The sequence below is a fragment of the Budorcas taxicolor genome, chromosome 7, assembly GCF_023091745.1.
Source record: "Budorcas taxicolor isolate Tak-1 chromosome 7, Takin1.1, whole genome shotgun sequence".
Lineage (NCBI taxonomy): Eukaryota > Metazoa > Chordata > Mammalia > Artiodactyla > Bovidae > Budorcas > Budorcas taxicolor.
The window spans coordinates 18,239,053-18,259,912 of record NC_068916.1 but is presented as its reverse complement, the minus strand read 5'-3'; the positions used below and the strand labels follow the sequence as shown (position 1 = coordinate 18,259,912).

At 60.3% G+C, this 20,860-nt stretch overlaps 1 protein-coding gene across 2 annotated transcripts in view; it reads right to left on the bottom strand.

Annotated features, from left to right (window-relative positions):
• The window catches only part of MLLT1 (MLLT1 super elongation complex subunit), a 68,010-nt gene that overhangs the window by 2,690 nt on the left and 44,460 nt on the right, over nt 1-20,860 (bottom strand). The window contains exons 4-11 of one of the 2 annotated variants that reach the window (XM_052643298.1): nt 16,029-16,172; nt 12,881-13,006; nt 8,741-9,295; nt 4,505-4,592; nt 2,959-3,067; nt 807-906; nt 505-576; nt 76-147 (exon numbers count right to left, since the gene is read on the bottom strand). In XM_052643298.1, the coding sequence (XP_052499258.1) occupies nt 76-147; nt 505-576; nt 807-906; nt 2,959-3,067; nt 4,505-4,592; nt 8,741-9,295; nt 12,881-13,006; nt 16,029-16,172 (1,266 nt within the window). The remainder of the gene's footprint in view (nt 1-75; nt 148-504; nt 577-806; nt 907-2,958; nt 3,068-4,504; nt 4,593-8,740; nt 9,296-12,880; nt 13,007-16,028; nt 16,173-20,860) is intronic. The other variant, XM_052643299.1, reaches the window with a different exon arrangement.

Genomic DNA, 20,860 nt, shown 5'->3' with positions numbered 1-20,860 from the left:
GGGCTGCCTAAGGGGGTCCGCAGCCCGTGGGCCTGAAGGGCATCCCACCCAGGACTCCTGAGACCCATGCCTTACCTGCTGCAGCACGTTGCGCTCCCGCAGGGCCATCAGCCGCCGGTGCAGCTCCACCAGCTCATCAGTGTAGGCCTGGGGGCAGAGGGGCACTCAGGGGTGACCTGCCCCTCCCACCCTGAGCCACACCCAGGCAGCGCCAGGCTGATGCCCTCCACCACAACAGCCCCATCTTGTCGTAACCCCATCCCACCCCGGGTGCTGTGTCATAGGTGCCCAACGACCCCAGCCCCACCTGGTCACAGGCCCCCCACCGCCCCAGGCCCACCTGGTTGTAGGCCCCCCACCGCCCCAGCCCCACCTGGTCACAGGCTCCCCACCGCCCCAGCCCCACCTGGTTGTAGGCCCCTCACCGCCCCAGCCCCATCTGGTCACAGGCCCACCACCGCCCCAGCCCCAACTGGTCATAAGACCCCACCGCCCCAGCCCCACCTTGTCGTAGGTGCCCCTCTTGAGAATCTTCTCTGGCTTGCCGCAGGGCTCCGGGCTCCGGCGGCCTGAGGCCTGTGGGGTGAACCCCAGTCGGTGTGAGTGCCAGCCTGTGCCCCCTTCCCCAGCCCCCACTGGGCCCACCTGTTGTCCCTCCTCTGGCCCTGGACCCGGCTGTAAGAGCAGCCCATCCCACTGGGACCTAAGAGGTGAGCTGACCTTCTACTGTGCCCCCACCCTCACCCTCAGCCTCAGAGACTTGGCAAATGCCAGGCCCAACCCTCAGCTGGCCTCCAGGAGGTTACCTTGCTGTTGGGTGGAGGTGGCTTTTTGGGTGGAGGGGGCTCCCGGCTAGGCAGGCAGGAATCTCCACTATTGTCACTTTCGCTGTCACTGAAGCTCAACCTGAACGTGGAAATGACCCCATTAGGCCTCGGCCACCCAGAGCTCCGGGGAGGCAGTCCTGCCCAGCAGACCCCCAGTGAAGCTCTGGGACTGACTCAGCCCCTCCCTGGGGCCAGGCCAGCACCCAGCGTTCCCCCTACAGGTCTGAAGACCCCCTCACCCAGCTCTAGGCAGCCACTGCCAACTTAACAGTAAAAAAAAAAAAAAAAAGTCTCTGAGCTGCCGTCAAAGAGCAAGGAACCCAGAGATGAGCATTTGCCCAGAATTGGCCCTGTGAGGCTCTGAGGTCCCCTGGGTCTCCGGAGTCCCTGTGTGTCTCTGAGGTCAGAACCCCAAGTGGATGGGTTCCATGCTCACTGCTGTGTGGGTAGAGGAGCCTGCAGGAGAGACATGGCCAGCAGCGGATGGTTCCACCTCAGCCTGACACCCCAGGAGAAAAGCACACAGTGCCCTTTGTGCCCAAGTGGTGACCTCAGGTGCCCATCCCCTTCTGGGGGGCTCCAGTCTGCACCTCCTGGGGGGGGCACCCCCTCACGGAGGGAAGGGTGTGGCTGCCTGATGCCCCCAGCCAGCCCGCACCTGACAGCCGCTTCTCTCTGCTCACACCGCCCTCAGTCTGGACAGAAAGGCCTCGCCCATTACTCCAGCTTTCCCAGAAGCCCCTCCCCCTCAGCTCAGCAAGGGGTGCAGATGGAGCCCCTCTCCAGCCCCTCTCCTCCCACTGCTCCTGGGTGGCCACGCACAACACCCTTGGGCAGAATCCACTGGGTACACGGTCACTCCTGCCTGCCGCCTCTCTCCTGCTAAGCCGGGCTTTGGCATAAAGGCAGGGCCAGAACGCTGGCCACAGCCACAACGCTTAGGGGGTCCTGCCTCGTGCACCTCTAGGCCAGGCCTGCCTGTTCGCCTGGCTCTGGTCCTCCACTCTCCGCACCACCTCCCCGGAGGCAGAGCACCAGGGTGGAGCAGACAGTCCATCTCCGCGTTGCCTGAGAGCAACTGCTGGTGAGCGTGCCCAGGAGTGGCCTGACCGCCTTGTCTCTACCAGGCAGCGGCTGGGCACTGGTGTTAGGGCCCATGGGGCCCCTCTCCTGATGGATGCAGCGCCCCGAGCAGCCCCATCCCGGTTTCCACCTGCACCCCTTCAACCCAGCAGTGAGAGGTCTTCTGACGCTCGCTCAGCCCTGGCACTGCCACCTGAGCAGGCACACGTTCACCAGCCCCTGAGCCCCCTACACCCAGTTCCAGCAGGATCCACACTTGGGATCCATACTCAGGATCCACATTTGGAATCCACACTCAGAGTCACCAGCACCACACAGGCGGGGACCACTGCCACCAGTGCCATCTTGGGCGGGTCCCCATCCCCACTCCTCTGCCCAGCTGAGCGCCATCCCCTACCGCCCTGCCCAGTGAGCCCGGGCTCCTATAGCAGCCACTCCCACAGCCCCAGCCCCCAGGAGGGCAGCTCTCGTGAGCAACACCAGCACAGAAGAACAAGCACCTGCTGCTCACTGCCCTGCCTGCTGGGTGAGACCCGGTGACCAGCCCACCCCAGTAAGAGCCCCAGAGGCTAGAAGGGCTCGGCCTCATTGGAAGAAAGGGCTGGACCCAGGCTGAGCTGCTGACCCTGAGTCTGCACACCCCAAGGCCTGGGGCCAAGGCTGGCACGGACTGCAATCCTTGAGGTGGGCACCCTCCCAGGCCGAGGGGTGTCCACAGGAGGTGTCTCAGCTCACTCCACTTGGGTGGAAGGCCACATGGCCCTTCCTTAGGTTGGCAGGTGGCCACAGCTGCTCCCACCCAGGGTGTCTTTGGGTCCAAGAACAGTCCTCACTGTGTCCCAGCCCAGTGCCACACACCTGGGGAAGGACCCCTGCCTGGCCCAAGAGCAGAGAAACCAGGCCCCGCTGGCATACGCCTGGACCCAGGTCAGGCTGCTAGGCACCATCTTGGCCCCCTTCTCAGATGATGACGGGACTCCTCCCAGAGTGTCTGGCCCCACCTCCACTCTGCAGCCCCCACGCCCACTCCTCCCCACTGGCCGGGCACCTGGAGTCCCTCCCTGCGTTCGTCTTGCCGGCGGCTTCCTCGCCTGATGAAGAGTCATCCTCATCAGATTCCTCAGACTGCAGATCCTCCACCATGGAGCGCAGGGGTCCTGGGGAGAGCCACGAGGGGAAAAGGGAAAAAGAGGGGAAGGGAGGGAAGGTGAGAGAAGGGGGTTTGGGGCCCCACCTGTGCCCAAGAGCCGCCTCCACCCCCAGGCCCACACAGTTTCTTGATGCCATGACCCCTAGATGCACCCACACAAACCCACCTCGGAGGTTCCTCTGGCCAGGTGGGGACTGCCGTCCATCTCCAAGCACTGCCCCTATGGCCACCTCCTCCTTAAGGGACCCCTGCCTCCCCCTACCCCTACCTTCCTGGCCTTGCTCGCAGGCCTCCGGCCCCTGGCCTGAGACAGGTGTGTGGGGCCCCTCCATTGCCAAGGGAAGGACAGACCCCTCTGCTCCGGACGCTGGGATCAGAGCTCTGCCTGGAGGCAGCACAAACCAGCCCCGGCCAAGGAGGGCAAGATGGCCCGAGGTGTGGACCACACAACACCACCCCTGCCCACCTACCGTGCCCCTACTCGAGCCTGCCCAGCCCCCTGGCAGCCCCCTCAGCGGCTGGCAGCCCCCTCAAAGGCTCCCAGCCCACCGTCCTCCCCTTTCTCCACAGACACTCAGTTTCAGTCCCCTACAGACGGCATCTTGGTTTATATTCCTGTTACCAAGGCGACAGAGGGACACAAAGCCCTCAATTACCTTGGTCACATGACCCCGCGTGGCAGGTTCCCCCTCCCTTCCTCATAGATAAGAACCCTTGGAGAGAGTGTGGGCTTGGAGCACCCCATCCCCCAGCCCCCTCGGGACTGTGTCTTTATGTCAGCCCCCCACCCCAATACGCTCACCTCCCCCAGCACTCCCCCACCCTCAGAAAGGGCTCTAGGCCGTGGAGGAAATCCTCAGTGTGATCCATCAGAAGTGCTTCCGGTGTGAGGGTGGGCAGGGGTTGGCTGGGCCACCTCCCCACAAGCACCCCAGGAGGCCTGCAGGGACCAGGCTGCCAAGGGGGCCTGGGCTGGAGCCCTTGGCTGGCTGGGGCAACAGAGGCAAGGACCCTGAATCTGGTAGGACTGGAGAGGAGAGGCCTGGTAAGGGCAGGGCTCAGGTCAGAACAGAGCCCTTCACCACAGACCCAAAGCCCAGTTCAAAGCCCTGCTGTGCAGATGGACAAAGCTGAGGGCCCCGGAGAGGGACAGTCAGCAGGCGGGTGACCCAGGCCAGTTTGGGAGGCCCCGTGTGACACACTGCATCCTAAAAGGAAGCCCTGGGGGCAAGTTGAGCGCAGGCTGGAGCCACCCTACCCGAAGGTTCCTCCAGTTCCAGAGGCAGCTTTCAGACTGGGTGTGCATGAGCAAGCCCCCAGCAAGTCAACAGCTTTGGGAAATTCCTCGTGAACCTCTTGCCTCCATAACAGGTCCAGTGCTCTGCTGGCCCCTGGGGAGGTCAGGGAGCCTGTCACCCCCACTGACTCCTTGCCCAGCACGCACCTTGGCTGTGGTTCTGAGACGGCTCAAAATCCGAATCTGAACTGGAGTCAGAGCTGGAGCTGGAATTGGATGGACTCGACTGGGCGGACTTCACCACATGGCAGGGCAGGGTGGGGCAGACAGGAAGAGAGAGAGGACAATAGTCAGCTTTCAGACTGAGGAGAAGAGAAGGAATGGAATGTCTCTGGTGGCAGAGACAGCCAGGCAGAATGCCCTGATGTGCACTCAACAGGTTGCCAAGGTGCCAGCACCCTCCAGACGCGGCCCCACCTGCCTCCTCTTCAGCTGCAGGACACAGCTGTCTCCATTCAAAACATAACCAAAGGCTTTTCTTATCTCCCTGAAGGACATTAAGTCTCCAGCCCTTGCCTGGTCCTCCTGTCTGCCTGGGCAGGAGGTCAGGGCCAAGGCAGGGGCTGGGCAGCTTGTGTGGCTGCTCACTTGTGGGCCCTACCAACGCCGGTGGGAGCACAGCTGGAAGGCTGAACAGGAAAGGGGGGTAACTCCTCACCTCACAGCCCTGAGGCTGAGTAGTGACAAAAAGCTGTCTCCTTGCCAACTGAGTGCCCTTGAGGTGACAATGACCTACCATGTGAGTAGTGACATGGTGGACACGGTGAACTCGGGCGGCCCCACTGCACCCAGAGCCAGTCACAGCCTCTCCTCCACCTCCTGCAGCGGGCCACTCAGACTCAGCCACCAGGGGGCAGTAAAAGCCCACACGGGGACTCCAGGCCCTGGAGACCAGGCAGTGAGACACCTGGGGCTGCGGCATCTCCCACTGCAGAGGCCCGCATGGGGAAGGGACCTCTGAGCATGAGCCAGGACGGGGCGGGGTCTGCTCTGGGCCCTCAGGAGAGAGAAACCGACAGGCTATAGGGCAGCAGAATACAAGTTGGGCCTGGGGTGGGGCCAGTCTGGGCTCTGCTGGGCAGAAGGGCAGAGTCCACTGCTCAGAAAGTCCGCCGGCATGGAGTGCCCACATGCCATTGGGAGCTGTCTGGGGGAGCTGAGCAGCCTGGCACCTGGGAGGGGCCGGGAGGCAGGCGGAGGCGCCAGCAGTGTCTCCTTAATCCTGGCTGAACCCTGGGAGATAAGACCCCCAGAGGGGAGTCCCAGCTCCAGGAGACCCAGGAAGGCACAGGTTTCTCCTCTCAGCAGACCCAGAGAAGGAGCCGCTGCCCAGGGACGGACACTTACCGGCTTAAGAGTGAAGGGTCCCCTCCCCTGGGGTCTGCCCCAGCTAGCCTCCCAGAGCCATTGCCAACATTCCCCCCGGGAGCCTTCACGCTAGTTCCTGGTGACCCTCTCCGGGAAACCAGCCCGGATGGCCAGTGTCTGCTGCAGGGAGGCACCACAGGCCAGCGTGAGCCCCAGGCCCAACCACGGACCTCAAGCCACACAGGCCTCCTGTACACAGACTCCTGAGTTCTTATTCTGGCTCAGGATCCCCGTATTTGAGCCTGGCTTTTCACCAACTGATCAAGGCCCCACCTTTAAGCCTCAGCTTCCCCATCTACCGAAGAGCTGCCCCGCTGGCCCTGCTAAGCATATGGAAGTTGAGGCAGGCTGGGGAGGGTGCAGGCTGGGGCAGGCCAGGCAGGCCCTTCAGCCACACACAGCCCTTTTCCTTCCACATGAATACAAGGGGTAGGATGTGGAAAGGGGGCCCTGGAAATGGCTTCCGGCCCAAGAGCCTAATGGTTCCCAAGGGTCAGAGAGCCCTCAAGAGGCTGCTGTGAGCACTGCCAAGGCTCCGGGGCTCAGGACACACGGGGTGTCCAGAAGGAGAGCAGAGGGCCTACTGTGCTCCCCATACTCCGGGGCCTGTGACTGAAGGGACCCCATGGCCAAGGAGACCACAGAGGAGCAGCCAGAGGAGCTGGGGTCCTGGCCCAACATATAGATGAGGAGCTGTGGCCCCTCTGTAGGCCAAGGGGGAGACTTGCGTTCCATGCAGGGTCAGAGTTTTTCGGCAGTGACGCCATCAACCTCCAGAGTGGGATGGCCTGAGATAGGCAAAGGAGGCTGGGGGGTGGGCTGGATCTGAAGATCATCTTGCCTCCTTCACCGTGGACATTTGTGTCTCCCCAGGTCCCAGGTTAGGACGTGAGTCACCATCTAGCAGCCTCTGAGACCCCTGGGATCCTGCTGGAGGCCCAGGCCTCAGCTGCAGGATCTCAAACAGCCTGGACTTGTGGTTCACAAGTCTCTCAGTGCAGCAGACCTCTCTTCAGCCAGGAGAAAACCTCAGGCTTCCCAAGCAATGCCAGCCTCAGGGCCCAGGCAGCCAAGGCTAGAGACGCAGGTCTTCCACCCAGCCCACCTGAGCAGGTGGAGGGAACAGTCCACGGTGGCACAGGTGCTCAGGGCCACCACAGCAGGATGTCAGGGTGGACACCCGGGGCCAGGGAGCCAACCTTCAGCTTGGGGACAAGGAGAAGGAAGGCCTTCAGCTCTTCCCAGCATAGGTGCACCAGCCCTGGGAACAGAAGGCCTCGGTGGAAGCATTCGAGGTGGACAGGAGGGAATGATACCCTGCCCAGAGCTCCAGTCTGTGCAGACGGAGGAGAAAGATGCCAGATGGGGCAACTGAAGAACCTCCAGCAGATGGGGCAACTGAAGAACCTCCAGCAGCCAGTGGGTGAACAGCCATAGGCATCAGAGAGACATTCTGGGGTCTTGTGCCCTGGAGTTCACTGGCGGACAGTCTCCTGGGTGCAAGAAGGACTGGGTGTACATCATCATCAGCCCCGTGTGTGTCCTCATCAAGCAGGACGCACTGTTACCCCCGGGCCAAACTGCTACCCTCAGACACTTCCAACAAGGTGCCCCTGGAAGCCACACATGCATAACATCAGTGCTACTGACACAAACCACCTCTGCCTTCACCTCTGGGAACCACTTTCGAAGTCTCAGTGGGGCTCCGAGCAGCAATGCTGGAGGCAACGCTTCTGCCTTTGAGAGTGAATGAGATGCCGCGAACCGTAAAAGGTCACTAAGGGCTGGGGTTGGTGATATAACTGAGGGGCTCAATCACTCATTCATCCACCCATCCATCCATCCATCCAACCAACCAGCCATCCAACCATTATCCATCCAATTATACATTCATTCAACCATGCAACCAACCATGCATCCAACCAACCATGCATCCAACCAACCAACCATACATCCATGCAACTAACCCTCCATCCATCCATCCATCCAACCAACCAACCAACCAACCAACCAACCATCCAACCATCATCCATCCATCCATTCATTCACCCAACTATACATCCAACTATCATCCATCCAGCCAAGTTCTTCTCTAACTACCAGAAGCCAAATAGCACGCAGAGATGACATGGCCCGCCAAGGCCAAAGAGGTCCGCCTAACCAATCAACCAGAGAAGGCAATGGCACCCCACTCCAGTACTCTTGCCTGGAAAATCCCATGGACAGAGGAGCCTGGTGGGCTGCAGTACATGGGGTCGCTAAGAGTCGGGACGACTGAGCGACTTCACTTTTGCTTTTCACTTTCATGCACTGGAGAAGGAAATGGCAACCCACTCCAGTATTCTCGCCTGGAGAATCCCAGAGACAGAGGAGCCTAGTGGGCTGCCGTCTATGGGGTCGCACAGAGTCGGACACGACTGAAGCGACTTAGCAGCAGCAGCAGCAACCAATCAACACCTGTCTCCCGTCTCCTTTGTGGCTCAAACTGTGTCTGATGGTGACCTTCAGAGCTGTATGAAAATGCTGCCACAGGAGGAACCCAGGACTTCTGGTTCCCAGATCAGAAAGTGGGATGAAAACACACACGGATACCATACCATTAGTGACGGAAGGGGGTGCCCTGACCAACTGAGCCTGTGGCACCCTGGGAAGGAGTCGATGGTGGGACACAGTCACTCACTGGTCAGTCAGCCCCGCTCATGCAGGGGGCTGCCCAAAGGAGAGCCGTGAACCCAGGCACCAGGTGCCATGCTCCACCCGGACCCTGCGTCCCCAGAGAGTCCTCACGAGCCGGTTGCATCGCCCCCAATAGAAAAGGAAACTGAGGCTTGGCGCAACACGAAAGCTTGCCCAAAGCTCCATGGAGCAGGTGGGAGCCCAGGGCCCTGCATCCCAACCCCCTTGTCCCCTTCGAGCGGCTCAGAGCCAGCAGAGAGGACAAGAACGGGCTGGGTGACAGCAGAGGACAAGAGCAGGGCGGGTGAGGGGAGAAGGGCAGGGAAGGAGCTGCCTCACCTCAGTCTTGAAGGAGGCCTCGTCCTCCGAGTTGGACTCCTCCACTTCCGGGGGCTTTTTGATTTCCCTGGACTCGTTCTCGGCCTTGACCTTCTCCCCTTTGGCGCTGCCCTTGTCCTTGGCTGGCTTTTTGTCCGAGAAGGAGGAAGACGAGGTGCGGGGCGAGGTGCTGGGGGCGCTCCTCGACCCCTTGGAGCTGCTCTTCTTCTGCTTTTTGGCGCTGGGCTTGGGTGAGTCGGCAGTGGCCGGCCTCTTGCTGGAAGACTTGGGCGGGGGTGGTGGTGGGGGCCCACCCTTGGGGGACATGCCCTCCAGTTTGGTCTCCTTCAGGGCCATCTTGGGCTCCTTGAATGCAGCCTTGGGCGGCGGGGCCTTCTCCTCCTTGGGTGGCCGGCCCTCACCCAGCTTCCGCGCTGCGTCCTTGGCACCCCGGGCCTGCTCGCGCTCCGGCTCCTTGGAGGTGCCGCGGCTCTCTGAGTCCTTGCGCGGCCGCTCCCGGTGCTCCTTGGTTGCCTTGTGGGCCTTGCAGGCTTTGCTGCTCTCCTTGCTGGCGTCCTGCAAGGCCGGGCAGGAGGGGGACACGGTCACGCAGCATCTCAGGGCTGCCCTGCTCCGCCTCCCCCGACCGCTACAAAGTATAATCCACCTGATTCAGGCTCAGCTAGAGAAAATCTTCCACAAAGCTTTGAAAAAGTAAGGCAGCAGGTGAGAGTTCTAAATGGAGCTGTCCCTTAAAGCTACTAGGAAGCGTCAGCAGGTCATGGGCGGCTACAGGCTAAGACTCCCCTGAGGGATTCAAGAAGCGTGCAGGTGGGTCAGATTCACACAGGCCAGCCACACTGACCACGCCCTTCAGGCGCCTCGGGGAGTCAGAGGCTGCCAGGCACGGGGCTGGGGGCACCAGCAGGTGGGCCCCTTTCCTGTCCCCACCAGAGCCAGGTGCCTCCCCAGGTGGCCCCCACCCCGCCTGGACGGCCTGGTCCCAACGCACACCAAGGGGCTCTCTGGTCTCCCCTTGATCTCTACAGTCACATTTACTGAGTGCCTGCTGGGTTCCTGGGCGCTGTGCATGGAAACTGGCTTCTAGAACCCAAGCTGCCTGGGCAGCTCTTCGAAACCACGTGTAATTCCAGGATCCCCACCTCAGAAATCCAAGAGGGTTGAGGGTGGAGCCTGAACTCTGGCGTCGATAAGCCAGGTCGGGGGGCTCCCACTGGAAACAGAGGCGGCGAGCAGCCCTGAGTTGGGCCTCCAGGAAGGTCAGGCTGGGGGGCTCCAAGCATGTGCACCTGTGCTTCCTCTGAACAGGAGCGTGACCACCGACCTCACCAGGCGACGGTGCAGGACAGGCAGGGCAGTCAGGAAGCGTCCAGTCCCCCCACCCCCAGGCAGCCGGGAGCCACATCTGACACCAGCTGTGCCCACGCCCTGTCCACACCGCATCAGCACCTGCCGCAAGGCCAGGGTTGCAGGACAGGCACCTGGACTCGGCCCCGACCCCACGAACAAGCGCACGGCTGGACCAACGTTCTCAGGACCCAAACTCACCAGAAACCAAGAGCTACCAGAGCGGAGAAGCAGCCTCACTCTAGGAGCTCACCCCACGTGCTGAGGGATTTAGGTGAGCCAGGGGAAGGCCCAGCAGCTGGGCCTCTGCTTCCTGTGCTAACAGCCCCAGGAGCAGCCACAGAACCCTTTCCACAGAGAGCCCAGAGATGGCACAGCCTGGCCACCTACAATCTACTTGAGTCCCACACCAGCACTAGCGGCTCAGGGGCAGGCCCACGGGGCTATGGGGCCCCCGTGCCTCCTAGAGAGAAGTTGGTCCCTGTGCCCCTCACGTCACCATGGTAGTAGGAAGAGGTACTCATATCACAAGCCTCCCTTTAGAAGCCTGTCTGAAGGGGTACCCCTAGGGGGCTGGCTGTGGAATGGGGCCTGTCTCAGGGTTCCACTCCCAGCAAGCGGCTCCCCCAAGGAGGGAGGCGAGAAATAGAGAGCTCTGCACAACTCTGGCCTATTCCTGCAGCGTCCACATGCCTGCCTGGGCCCCCAGACCCCAGCCCTGAGACATGGAGTGGAGTCCCTCAAAGGGTAGGTCCACCAAAGGCCCCCCAGCCCCAGCCAGCAGAGCCTCCCCACCATCCAGGGTCTGCCCACCTAGCAAGGGCCTCAGAGCGTCGCCTCCTCGGCTGGAGCTCCATACAGACTCCTGAGAGGACAAGCTCTCTGAAGTCACACACTAAGTCTGGAGAGTGACGCAGAAGTTCCTGGGGTAAAACCCACCACAGTCGTCTCCTTAAAGCCAGCAAGGACCCCAAATGGCTAAAAGACTAGTGCTAGAGAAACAAAGGCCCACTGGACTGACTGGCCGACATTGGGCAAGGAGAAGCGGGGTGCCTGAAGCTACAGGTACCCTGTGGTGGGCTCTGTTCCTCTCCCAGGAGGCTCTAGGCTCCCCTTTGGGGGCTATACGCAGGAACAGGACCACCAGGGACCAATCTACCTGGGGCCACAACAGCTAGACTCCCCACCAGCCCCAGGGCACTACAAGGGCCCACGCCATGCCTCCCCACCCCAGCCTTTCGGCCAGTCAGCCCACAGGTCCGGACAGCAGACAGCCTGTCTGAGGGAAGTGCCAGGGCCTCCTTAGCTGCAGGAAGAGGATGATGACTCTGAGGGTAGGACTGAGGGTGTCTGTTGGGGAGCTATATGCAGCAACCTTCGCAGGGACCCCCTGAGCTGCAGCACCTGGTGCTGCAGGAAGACGCTGGACCAGGAGGGGTGCAGACACAGACCCCAGCCTGCAGGCCCCCTGAGCACGGCAGGTGCGACTACCGGTATAAGGGCCCCAGGGGTCTCAAAGACCTCGGCAAGAGATGCTGCCAGCAGCCCCTGCTTGGTAGGCCACTGTGGTGTCCTCAGTACCCAGAGGGCACTTCCTAGGGGACCTGCAAGTGACATGCCAGAAAGAGATGGCGATTCCTGCACTTCCCACTCTGCGCGGATCTCTGGACAACTGCGGGTGACTGAAACAGAAGCTGCCAAGATCATGAGTAAGAATTTTTTTTCCATATAAGTCCCACGAGGTTCAGGGGAGGACCACAGATGCCAGTATGGGGAAGACCCCAGACCCACACTCCACACTTGGAGATTCTGGCCTGACGTGTTCAGGGGGCTTAAGTCAGACAGATCTGAAGATTCAGAGACCTAGTGGCCTTGTGGAAAGTGCCAAGAAGACCTCGCCCAGCTGACAGGCCCTCCTCCAAGGCTGCTGATGAGCATCAGGCTGTAAGCTGGCCTGAGAGCTCGACCTGTCCTGCCTCGGGTGACCCAGGCCCCCGACACCCAAGCGTGAGTGGAGCAAGAAACCTGCCAAGATGAGAAGCGGATAAACTTTTGGGGTGGGTGGTAGTGAATGATCGGCAGCTGCCGTAAGAGCCAGGCGGAGCTCAGGCTTGGGAACACAGCTGTGCTAGGCGGCTGTGGGACAAGACGCACACTTGGGAACTTCTGCGTCCACTGCAATACCAGCCCGAGGGCTCAAGGCCATGCTGTTAGTTCAGAGAGGGAGGTGCTAGGAGGACACAGCACCCCCTGCCTGACTGGCTGAAAGAAGACGATGAAACATTTCTTCTTGGGCAAATAGCGTGCTTGCCCACGTGGTTCCACCTGGCCCTTCCCCCAAGTAAGCTCTCTGCAGAGAGCTGCTGCCAAAGCAGAAAGCGGAGCCTAGAGCAGCCGAGGGAGAGGCGCCCAGCCCCACGGACAGGGTGTCCGAGCTGCACTAGGGAGCAGCAATGGACGCACTTGGTCCACGGCCCCCAGCACACAAGCCTCACAGGGTCTGTTCCAGCGGTCCTAGGCCCTCTGACTCAGTGGCAGGAAGAATAGGGCAGGCTCTTTGGCCTCAAGAGGAACAGAGAGAAGCCTGCGATCACTTGGCTGTCCATGAGGTCAAGAGGGCCAGCCTCCTGACCAAGGGGCAGAGCAGCCAGGCGGGCACAGATGAGCTCCGAGAGGAGGCCAAGGGAGCGAGTCCGGGGATGGAAGGTCCAGCTCTGACACGGGGTGCCCTGAGCCGGGACTCGCCGCCGGGCCCCAGCACGCCCCCAGGACTGGGCCTGCCGCCTCACTAACCTTGGAGCCGTGGGACGGTTTGGTCTTCTTGGGGTCAGAGAAGGCAGAGAGTGGAATTGTGGGTAACATGGGGTAGTCGGGGCTGGGCCTGGACACCGTTTCTGCTCCTTCAGGAATTACCATCACCTAGTGATAAAGAAGAGACAGATGTTATCAATGGGCAAGGAGGCAGACTGGAAATCCCATCGGCAAGAGGAAGCCTGCTGTGGGAGCTTCCCTCTGGGAGGGGCTGGGTGCTGAGCACTGGAGCCAAGCGGGCTGGGCGGAGAGCGAAGAAGCCGGGTCCCAGGAAGGCTGAGTGTGGCAGGCCTGAGGGCCGGCTGGAAGACGCGGAGCGTGCAAAGGAGCACGAGGAGGAATCGAAGCCAAGCTGCCCCGCACAAGGCAGGGAAGACAAACGAGAAGCACGGCCCGGACAGGTGGAAAGCCAGCCAGACGCCCAGAGCAGGCAGCGTGGTGGAGGCAGCACCCAGATCCTGGGTGCCAACTCCCTCTCCAGTCTCAGGCGGGTGAGCTGGACAGACAGGGGGTGCACGGCCAGGCTGGAGGAGGGAGGGCCGGAGTGCTGCCAGGAGGGGCTCCAGCCACGCTCCTGTGGCCCCAGCTGCGGGCCAGTTCTCAAAATACTGACAAGAGCGAGCTCATACTACCAGCGGCCAGCACTCAGAGGGAGCCTTCCAGAGAGTGATGAGCCAGAACAGAAGAATAAAGTGCACAAGATGATGAAAAAGAAAGCATTCAGCTTGGTAGAACAGGCACCATGAACGACTCTGAGAACCTGGGGTTCCCCAACGAACCCCAGCTTTCATCTGAGGAGGCTGAGGTCACACCAGCCACAGCTGTAGGGACGCCGGGTTGAAAGGAGGGCGGTGGGGCCCGAGGTGGCGCTGCTCGTCGGAGCCTGTCTGACCACCGCACTCTGAAGCAGGCTCCCAGAACACGTCGGCCCCGCCAGGCGCCCAGGGATCATGCCCTCAGGGGCCCGCACACACGAAGGCCACTTAGACATGACTGAGTGGGCAGCCCAGGAGGATGGCAGGGCCATGGGGGCCCTCAGTTTGTCCGCTCACAGCCCTTCTCCTCCTTTCGTTACAACATCTCCTATCCCTTCAGAGGAAGGTCCTAGGCTGACCCGGTCCCAGGACACGCGTGACTGCCTCCCGTGTCCTTGCCTTGCAGTGAAAACCTGGGAGCACGTGGCTCCAAAGGAACCCATCTCACCACCTGCCGCTGAAGGAGCCTCTACTTCTGTGCAGCTCAACTGCTGACGGGGCCAAGGATGAGACACACCGCTGGAGGCCAGGCGACCACCCGGCCCGGCAGGAAGTGGCTCAGGTCACTGACGAGGCCGACTGAGCGTCAGGCGAGGAGTGACAGGGCTCACGGGACCCCGGGGAAAGGGCTGCACAGAGAGCAGTGCTCGTGGCTCACAGACAACTCACTCCTCCAATTCTTCCAGCGCCGATGTGGACATCCACACAGGCAGCCTCCGGGGCTACCTGCCACCAGAGAGGAAAGGTGGCCCACCTGGGACCCGGTGCCCCAACACAGCGAACAGGGACTGGGACTCAGGATTCGGGAGCCACGGTCCCCTGGAGGTCTCAGGTAGCTCCTAAGAACAGACAGCAGTGCTCTGCCATCAGCCTGGAGCCTGAAGCCCACAGCCCCAAAGGGCGAGAAATTCCTGGGCAGCCGGCTAGCTCTCCGGGCAGCACCCCCAGGGTGAGGACAGCACTGGGCGGTGCAGCGCGGCAGCCGCGGCCTCCCTCCCTGCTGGCACCTCCTCCCCCGCCTCCCGCCCTCTGGTTTTATGTGTTTGGATGCTGCTCACTGAGCCTTCATCTCCTCAGAGCAAACGCCCCCCCATGGGCAGCCAGGGGCTCAGTGCTGCGTCCTGGGCCCTGAGAGACCTGTGGACACTCTGTGCGGCTGCTTCCCAGAGAGCGGTGACCACGCAACCTTGGGGGGAGCACCCAGGAGCCGCTGGGGAAATACTCTGAAAGCATCTGGCAGCGACGCCAAAGTAGAGAGGCAGAGCTGGGGGAGGACTGCTGCGCCTGCCAGCTTCAGAGCCGACATCTGTGTAAGGCAACCCCCCATCCCTGCTCCGTGACTGGACTCCGTCAGCCGTCACGTGCAAGATTAGGGTCACACACTCATCTTTTATTAAGGACAGAGCAGACCTTAATCACACATCCTGGAATGAAAAAGTGATTCTTTCATATTGTTTAAAAAGTTTATAAAAAGACCCAACTGAATTAAGTGAACGGGAAAGAAGGACTGTTCCCAAGAGCCAAAGAAAGCCAAGCTAAAGGCACACACTGGGGAGGTGGACCTGCCCTCACCACACACACACACACACACACACACACACACACACACACACACACACACACACAGACACACACACACACACACACACAGACACACACACACACACAGACACACACAGACACACACACAGGCTGTCACACCCCCAGCCCAGCTCCTCCATCCCAGGCACAGCATGTCTGGTGTGCTCAGCCCACATCCCCCACCTGGCACAGTCCAGCCCCCAACCCCCACAAGTGGGCACCCCACGCTGCTCTCCAAGAGCCCTGACACGTGCTCCAGCCCCACCAGCATACCGGGACTGCTTGCACACAACTCCCTACAGAGAACTCCCCCTGCCACCACACTGGGATCGCTGGCACACAACTCCCTACAGAGACCTAAGTTCTGAGAGCCGACACTCTGACCAGGCCCGAGTCACAAGGACAAACCCCCAGAAGCCTGCATCAGCAGGGAACCCCCTAGATGACGCAGCCTCTGAGTGGCCTTGCCAATCCGGTTAAAAACTGGCTCCAGCTCCACGCCAGGCTGGGAGGCTGGCCTCACACCCACTCCTGCCTCCACCCACCTCTGTGGAGGAAGATGCTAATTACCCACAGAAACAAAAAGCTTCGGGATAACTAAAGACTAGTCAGTCATTTACAACAGACGACGCCCTGGTACAGGCTAGGGGTGCCTGGGTCCTCTCCAAAGCTGCCGGGTGCCGCCTGTACCACCTGCCCCTCAGGGTCTCGGGCCCGACTACACGGTGGGAAACCCCAGGTGCCCCCAGCACTATCAGGGGCCATGCCAGGACCACAGGGAGTGGCGCACTCACCCCGCCGGCCATCAGGAGCTTGTACCGGAACTCCACGGTGGGGTTGTTGAAGGTGAGCTTCTCGCAGCGCAGGTGGTTGACGGGCGGGTTGCCCTCCAGGTTCAGGAATAGATCGTAGGTGAAGCAAACCTTCCTCGGCTCCTCCTTGAACAGAGAAAACAAGGAAGTCCGTTTGGTGGGCCAGGAGGTGGGGACAGCCTGGGGCAGGTGGACACGCTCCCTGCCTTCTCTCCCCTCAGACCCTTGTCCGCTCGTCTGTATGTGTCTGCCCATCAACCTGCTTACCCAAAATAAATTAACAGACTGTTTGCAGAAAACCCGGCAAAGCAGGCTCCATGACAGAAGTAAAGATCTGGGTGATGGTCTCAGCTGGTTAGTGAAGCAGTCGATCCTGCCGACGGTGGCCACAGCCCCACACACACCGCCCTCAACCCTCACAGTGCTCGGCCCACCGACAGGGAAGGCACTCCGAGACGCACAGGCAGTAAGCAATGATGCCCAGCCTGGCCAGGATCCTATAGCCTCACCCGCAACCCCCTTTCCTGGAAGGGAAATTTCTCCAAAGACATAAAAGTGCCCAACAAGCACATGGGAGGCCACTTTACACCATTAGCCACCAGGGAAATACAGATCAAAACCACAGAATTCTGCTTCACCCCTACTAGGATGGCAATCATTTTAAAAAAGGAAAATAGGGACTTCCCTGGCGGTCCAGTGGTTGAGACTGTGTGCTTCCAATGCAGGGGATGCAGGTCTGATCCCTGAGTGGGGAAGTAAGATCCCACAGGCCACACCAAGATTTAAAAAACAATAATTTTTTTTAATTAAGGAAAATAACAAGTGTTGGCAAGGAAGTGGAGAAGCCAGCATCCTAGGGCACCGCCAGCAGGAATGTAACACAGTGGTTCTTTTGGAAAAGTGGACGAGAGTCCCTCAAAATGTTAAATAGAGAGTAACTACATGACCCACTGGTCTCCTCTGGATGTTTACCCCACAGAAATGAAAACACACATTCACATAAAACCTCGTAAGCTGATGTCCACGGCAGCATCACTTGCTATTGTCACGATGTGGACACAACCCCAGCGTCCACCAGCAGGTGGCTGGATGGACATACTGGGGTCCAGCCGCACAATGGGACAGCATCTGGCCACAGAAAGGAACCAAGCACTGACACATGTCGAGACAATACCGTGCTCCGGGGGGAAGGCCACGCCGGATATGGTTCCACATGCATGAAGCGTCCAGAACAGACAAGTGAGCCCAGAGACCAGAGTGGCAGCGGGGTGGGGGGATGTGGAAGCTGCCAGCCACTAGGAGAGGTTTCTTTCTGGTATGATGCAACTTCTCTAGAACTAGAAAACTGTTATGGCCACATAACACGGTGAATACACTCAGAACTACCAACTTTGTGTGCTTTAAAAGGTGAATTTTCTGGCATGTGAATCACACCCTGAATGTTTAAAGTACTGTCTGCGGGAGGGAAGCAAGCAGGAGTCTGAGGAACCAGTGGAGGCTTCTCAGCAGTTGAGAGGAGGTGAGCAAGGAGGGCAGGTGAGCAAGGAGGGCAGGTGGGTGAGGGTTGAGAGAGGAGGGCAGGGCAGCCAAGCCACCACACCAGCTTCCCTGGGCCCAGCATCTCCCGGGCCCGCCTCCTTTCACCCCTTCCTGCCGCCACAGCACACCAGGACTCCAGCCACCCTGCCATCCCTGGGCTGGCAGCGCGAGGTGAGCCTGCTGACCAGGTGATGCTGGGGTGGGGAGAGGCATGGCTGGCTATGTGGGGGCAGGCTTCTCAGCAAAGGGGGCTAGAATGAGGTCCCGCAATTGCACGTGGATGACTCTGCCCCCCAGTCCAGGCCACAAAGGTAGAAGGTGCACCTGCCACATGACAGAGCTGTGGGCCCTGCCCTCTGGGAGCTGCCAGTCTGGTGAGGAGACCAGCAGACAGGCCCTCTCAAGCCAACACCAGGGGACTGAGGTGACCCCGACCTGGCCTCTCCCTTGGCAGCCCTTCTCCCCTGACCTGGCCAGCTCCCCTGCAGGAAGAGTGGGTTCCTACCCCAACCACCTATACTAGACTTAGAAATCAGCCCCCTGCCCAAAGTGGACACGTGACCTAATCTGGGATGATGAGATAAGGGAGGTCCACCGAGGAGGGCTTCCCCCGAGGTGAGAAATGACACGGTGAAGAGAATGTCTCAGCGTGTCTCGACATCTCTCCTCTTCCTGACCACCTGAGATGGCACGCCTGAAGGCCAGCACCAGCCACAGGATGGGCATGGAGGGAAGTGAGAGCGTTGCAGACAGGCGCCCCGGCCCCACGGAGCCGCTTGCCCCTTCCTGGGTGAGGCTGCACTTCTGAGCCTTGACTTCCTCCCCAGCAACATGGGGAGGACGAGCTACAGCCACAGTGCTCACCCAGAAACGAAACCGCGGTCTTCCCAGGGAAAGGCTTGCTGAGGGCACATGGAGACACGGGATCTATAGCCACAGGATCCCCCGGGTGAGGTAAGGCTTCCAGGGGTGCTCCCCAGCTCCACCCACTGCCAAACTTGGCTCCCGAGGCTCAGCCCAGGCCTTCCCCTTGCCTCTGCCCTCTTTGGTGACCCCTATCACACACACACGGAGTTGCAGCCTGGTGGTATAGCTACAAGGTTAGTCCAGCTGCTCCCACACACACTCTGCCCCCTCAGTCGGCCCTTCCTCATCCTGTCGCCCCCTCCCACTCAGCAGCTTCTACTGCAGCGCCCCCCCCCCGACTCCATCCAGCCCTGGCCATCTCCAACCCCCTCCTTTAACACCCGCCAAGGGCTGCCCTCCAACAGCCTCCAAACACTATCCTCGATCGTAGTGTTCATCACAGTCTGCAGGATGCACATCTTGTCTTCTGTCCCCAAAGGGGAGCACTGAGCAAGCACTGGTGTCTGCTGGACATGCCCACATGCTCATCAGTCCTGCAGAAATGTGTCGGGGGCCTGCCATGTGCCCACAGCACCAACGGGGCTGACGAGGGTCTCCTCCCCCCGCCCCCGGGACATGGACACTACTCTGTAACATGACCCTGTGCAGCATCCCCCCAGCTGGGAGCTCTTACTGTCCCCATTTCACAGGTGAAGATGCTGAACCAGGGCCAGAGGACGTGCCTGGTACCCCAGGGTTGGTCGGCAGTGTGCCAGCACACACTCCAGGCACGCAGTGTTCTCTGAAACCCCTGGCTCCCAGAGCGGTTCCCACACCCACACAAACCCAGCAGGGCGACGACACACTGGCCCAAGCAGCACCCAGCGGTAGTTCCCTGGGATGCCCGAAGGTGAGTGGTGAGGAGTAGAGCTAGGGGTGGCATCTGGGCTGGGCAGAGGCCTCCCCCAGCACCCAGCGTGTGCCCTGCAGTGGACACGGGCCCCAATGCACCCTGATAACCGGAGCTCCCTCGGGACAGGACCTGGGGCCGGAGAAGCTTAGGAATTTCCAAGTGGATGGTGGACCACTTTCAGCCCAGTCACCAGGAAACCAGTCTCCTGAGAAAGTGGAGAGACAGGTGAGACCATGGCGCCTGGGAGCCAGCAGCATGTGAGGTGAGGAGAGGCCAAGCTCAAGTTGCACCGGGAGGCAATCCCAGGAGTAACTCCCTTAGTCATTCCCCTGGGAACCCCAGGGCCGGCCCCAAGTGTTCTCAGGCCAGGCCCCGCACTCCCTTAGGTCAGTATCTCTCTCTGGCCTTAGCAAACTAAGACGTGAAGGCACTGGCCCAACTGGGGCCACCGCCCAAAGCCAGGAGCACGCGCACCTGTCCACAGCACTGTCCAGCAAACAGCCCCCAGCCCTGGGCCAGCTGACCAGAGCTCTGGAGCGGCCCCTGTCTACCACCTCGGACCCCCAGGGCCCACTCCAAGGCCGCCTCCCTGCAGCTGGCAGGGCTGACCTGGAGGACACCCCACCACCCCCCTGCCCACCGCTGCCCTAGGTCGTACAGAAGACTCGTGCAGTGCAGCCTCACCAGCCAAGGAGGACACTTGGTTCCTAAGAACCCTGAGGCGGTTTCCTCTGCCCATGCTGGCCCCAGGGGCCTATTTGACATTCTCATAAGAGGCCCCAGGGTTCCCACATTCGCTGAGCTTAAAGGAAAACCAGGTAAACCCAAATCTGATCAGGGCCCAGCCTACTTGCTGGGCTGTAGTCAGAAATATCCCTACGGGTCTACAGCTTTTGAAAACACTTCACAAAGGAGAGAAAGGGAGAGAGAGATGGAGAGAAAGAAGATTTAAAGAAGCATTAGACAGCAATCAACAGCAATGAACTGGCTTTATCTGAATCCTGATTTGAACTAATTACTTCAAAACATGTATGTGAGATGATTCGGGCAACTTTGACATTATTGAGTATTTGACATTAAAGAATCATTGATTTACTGATTTACAGATTTGATGATATCTGTTAGGGTTTTCTGGTTAAGAGTCTTATCTTTTCCAGACACAGACTGCAATCAGAACCTGACTGAGATTCCGCACCCCGGTGTGGAGATGAACCCCGCGCCGCCTGCAGGTGAGCCCTGCTGCCGCTGGGGGCGGTAACCACACGCCGTCCGCAGGTGAGCCCTGCTGCCGCTGGGGGCGGTGCTGTGCGGTCTGCTCCGCTCCCCTCGCTGCTTCAGTAGTGTTTGTTGGTTCTCTATATTTAAACGTTTACCTGTCCACGGCTCGTCCCACCCCAAGCTTCCTTGCAGCTCTGCATCTGAGAATCTACCATCTAACCACCACCTGTGTGAGCCGACTCCATACTGCTACAGGGCACAAGGGCGAAGGCAGGCCCAGGGCCACCCTTCATGCCCC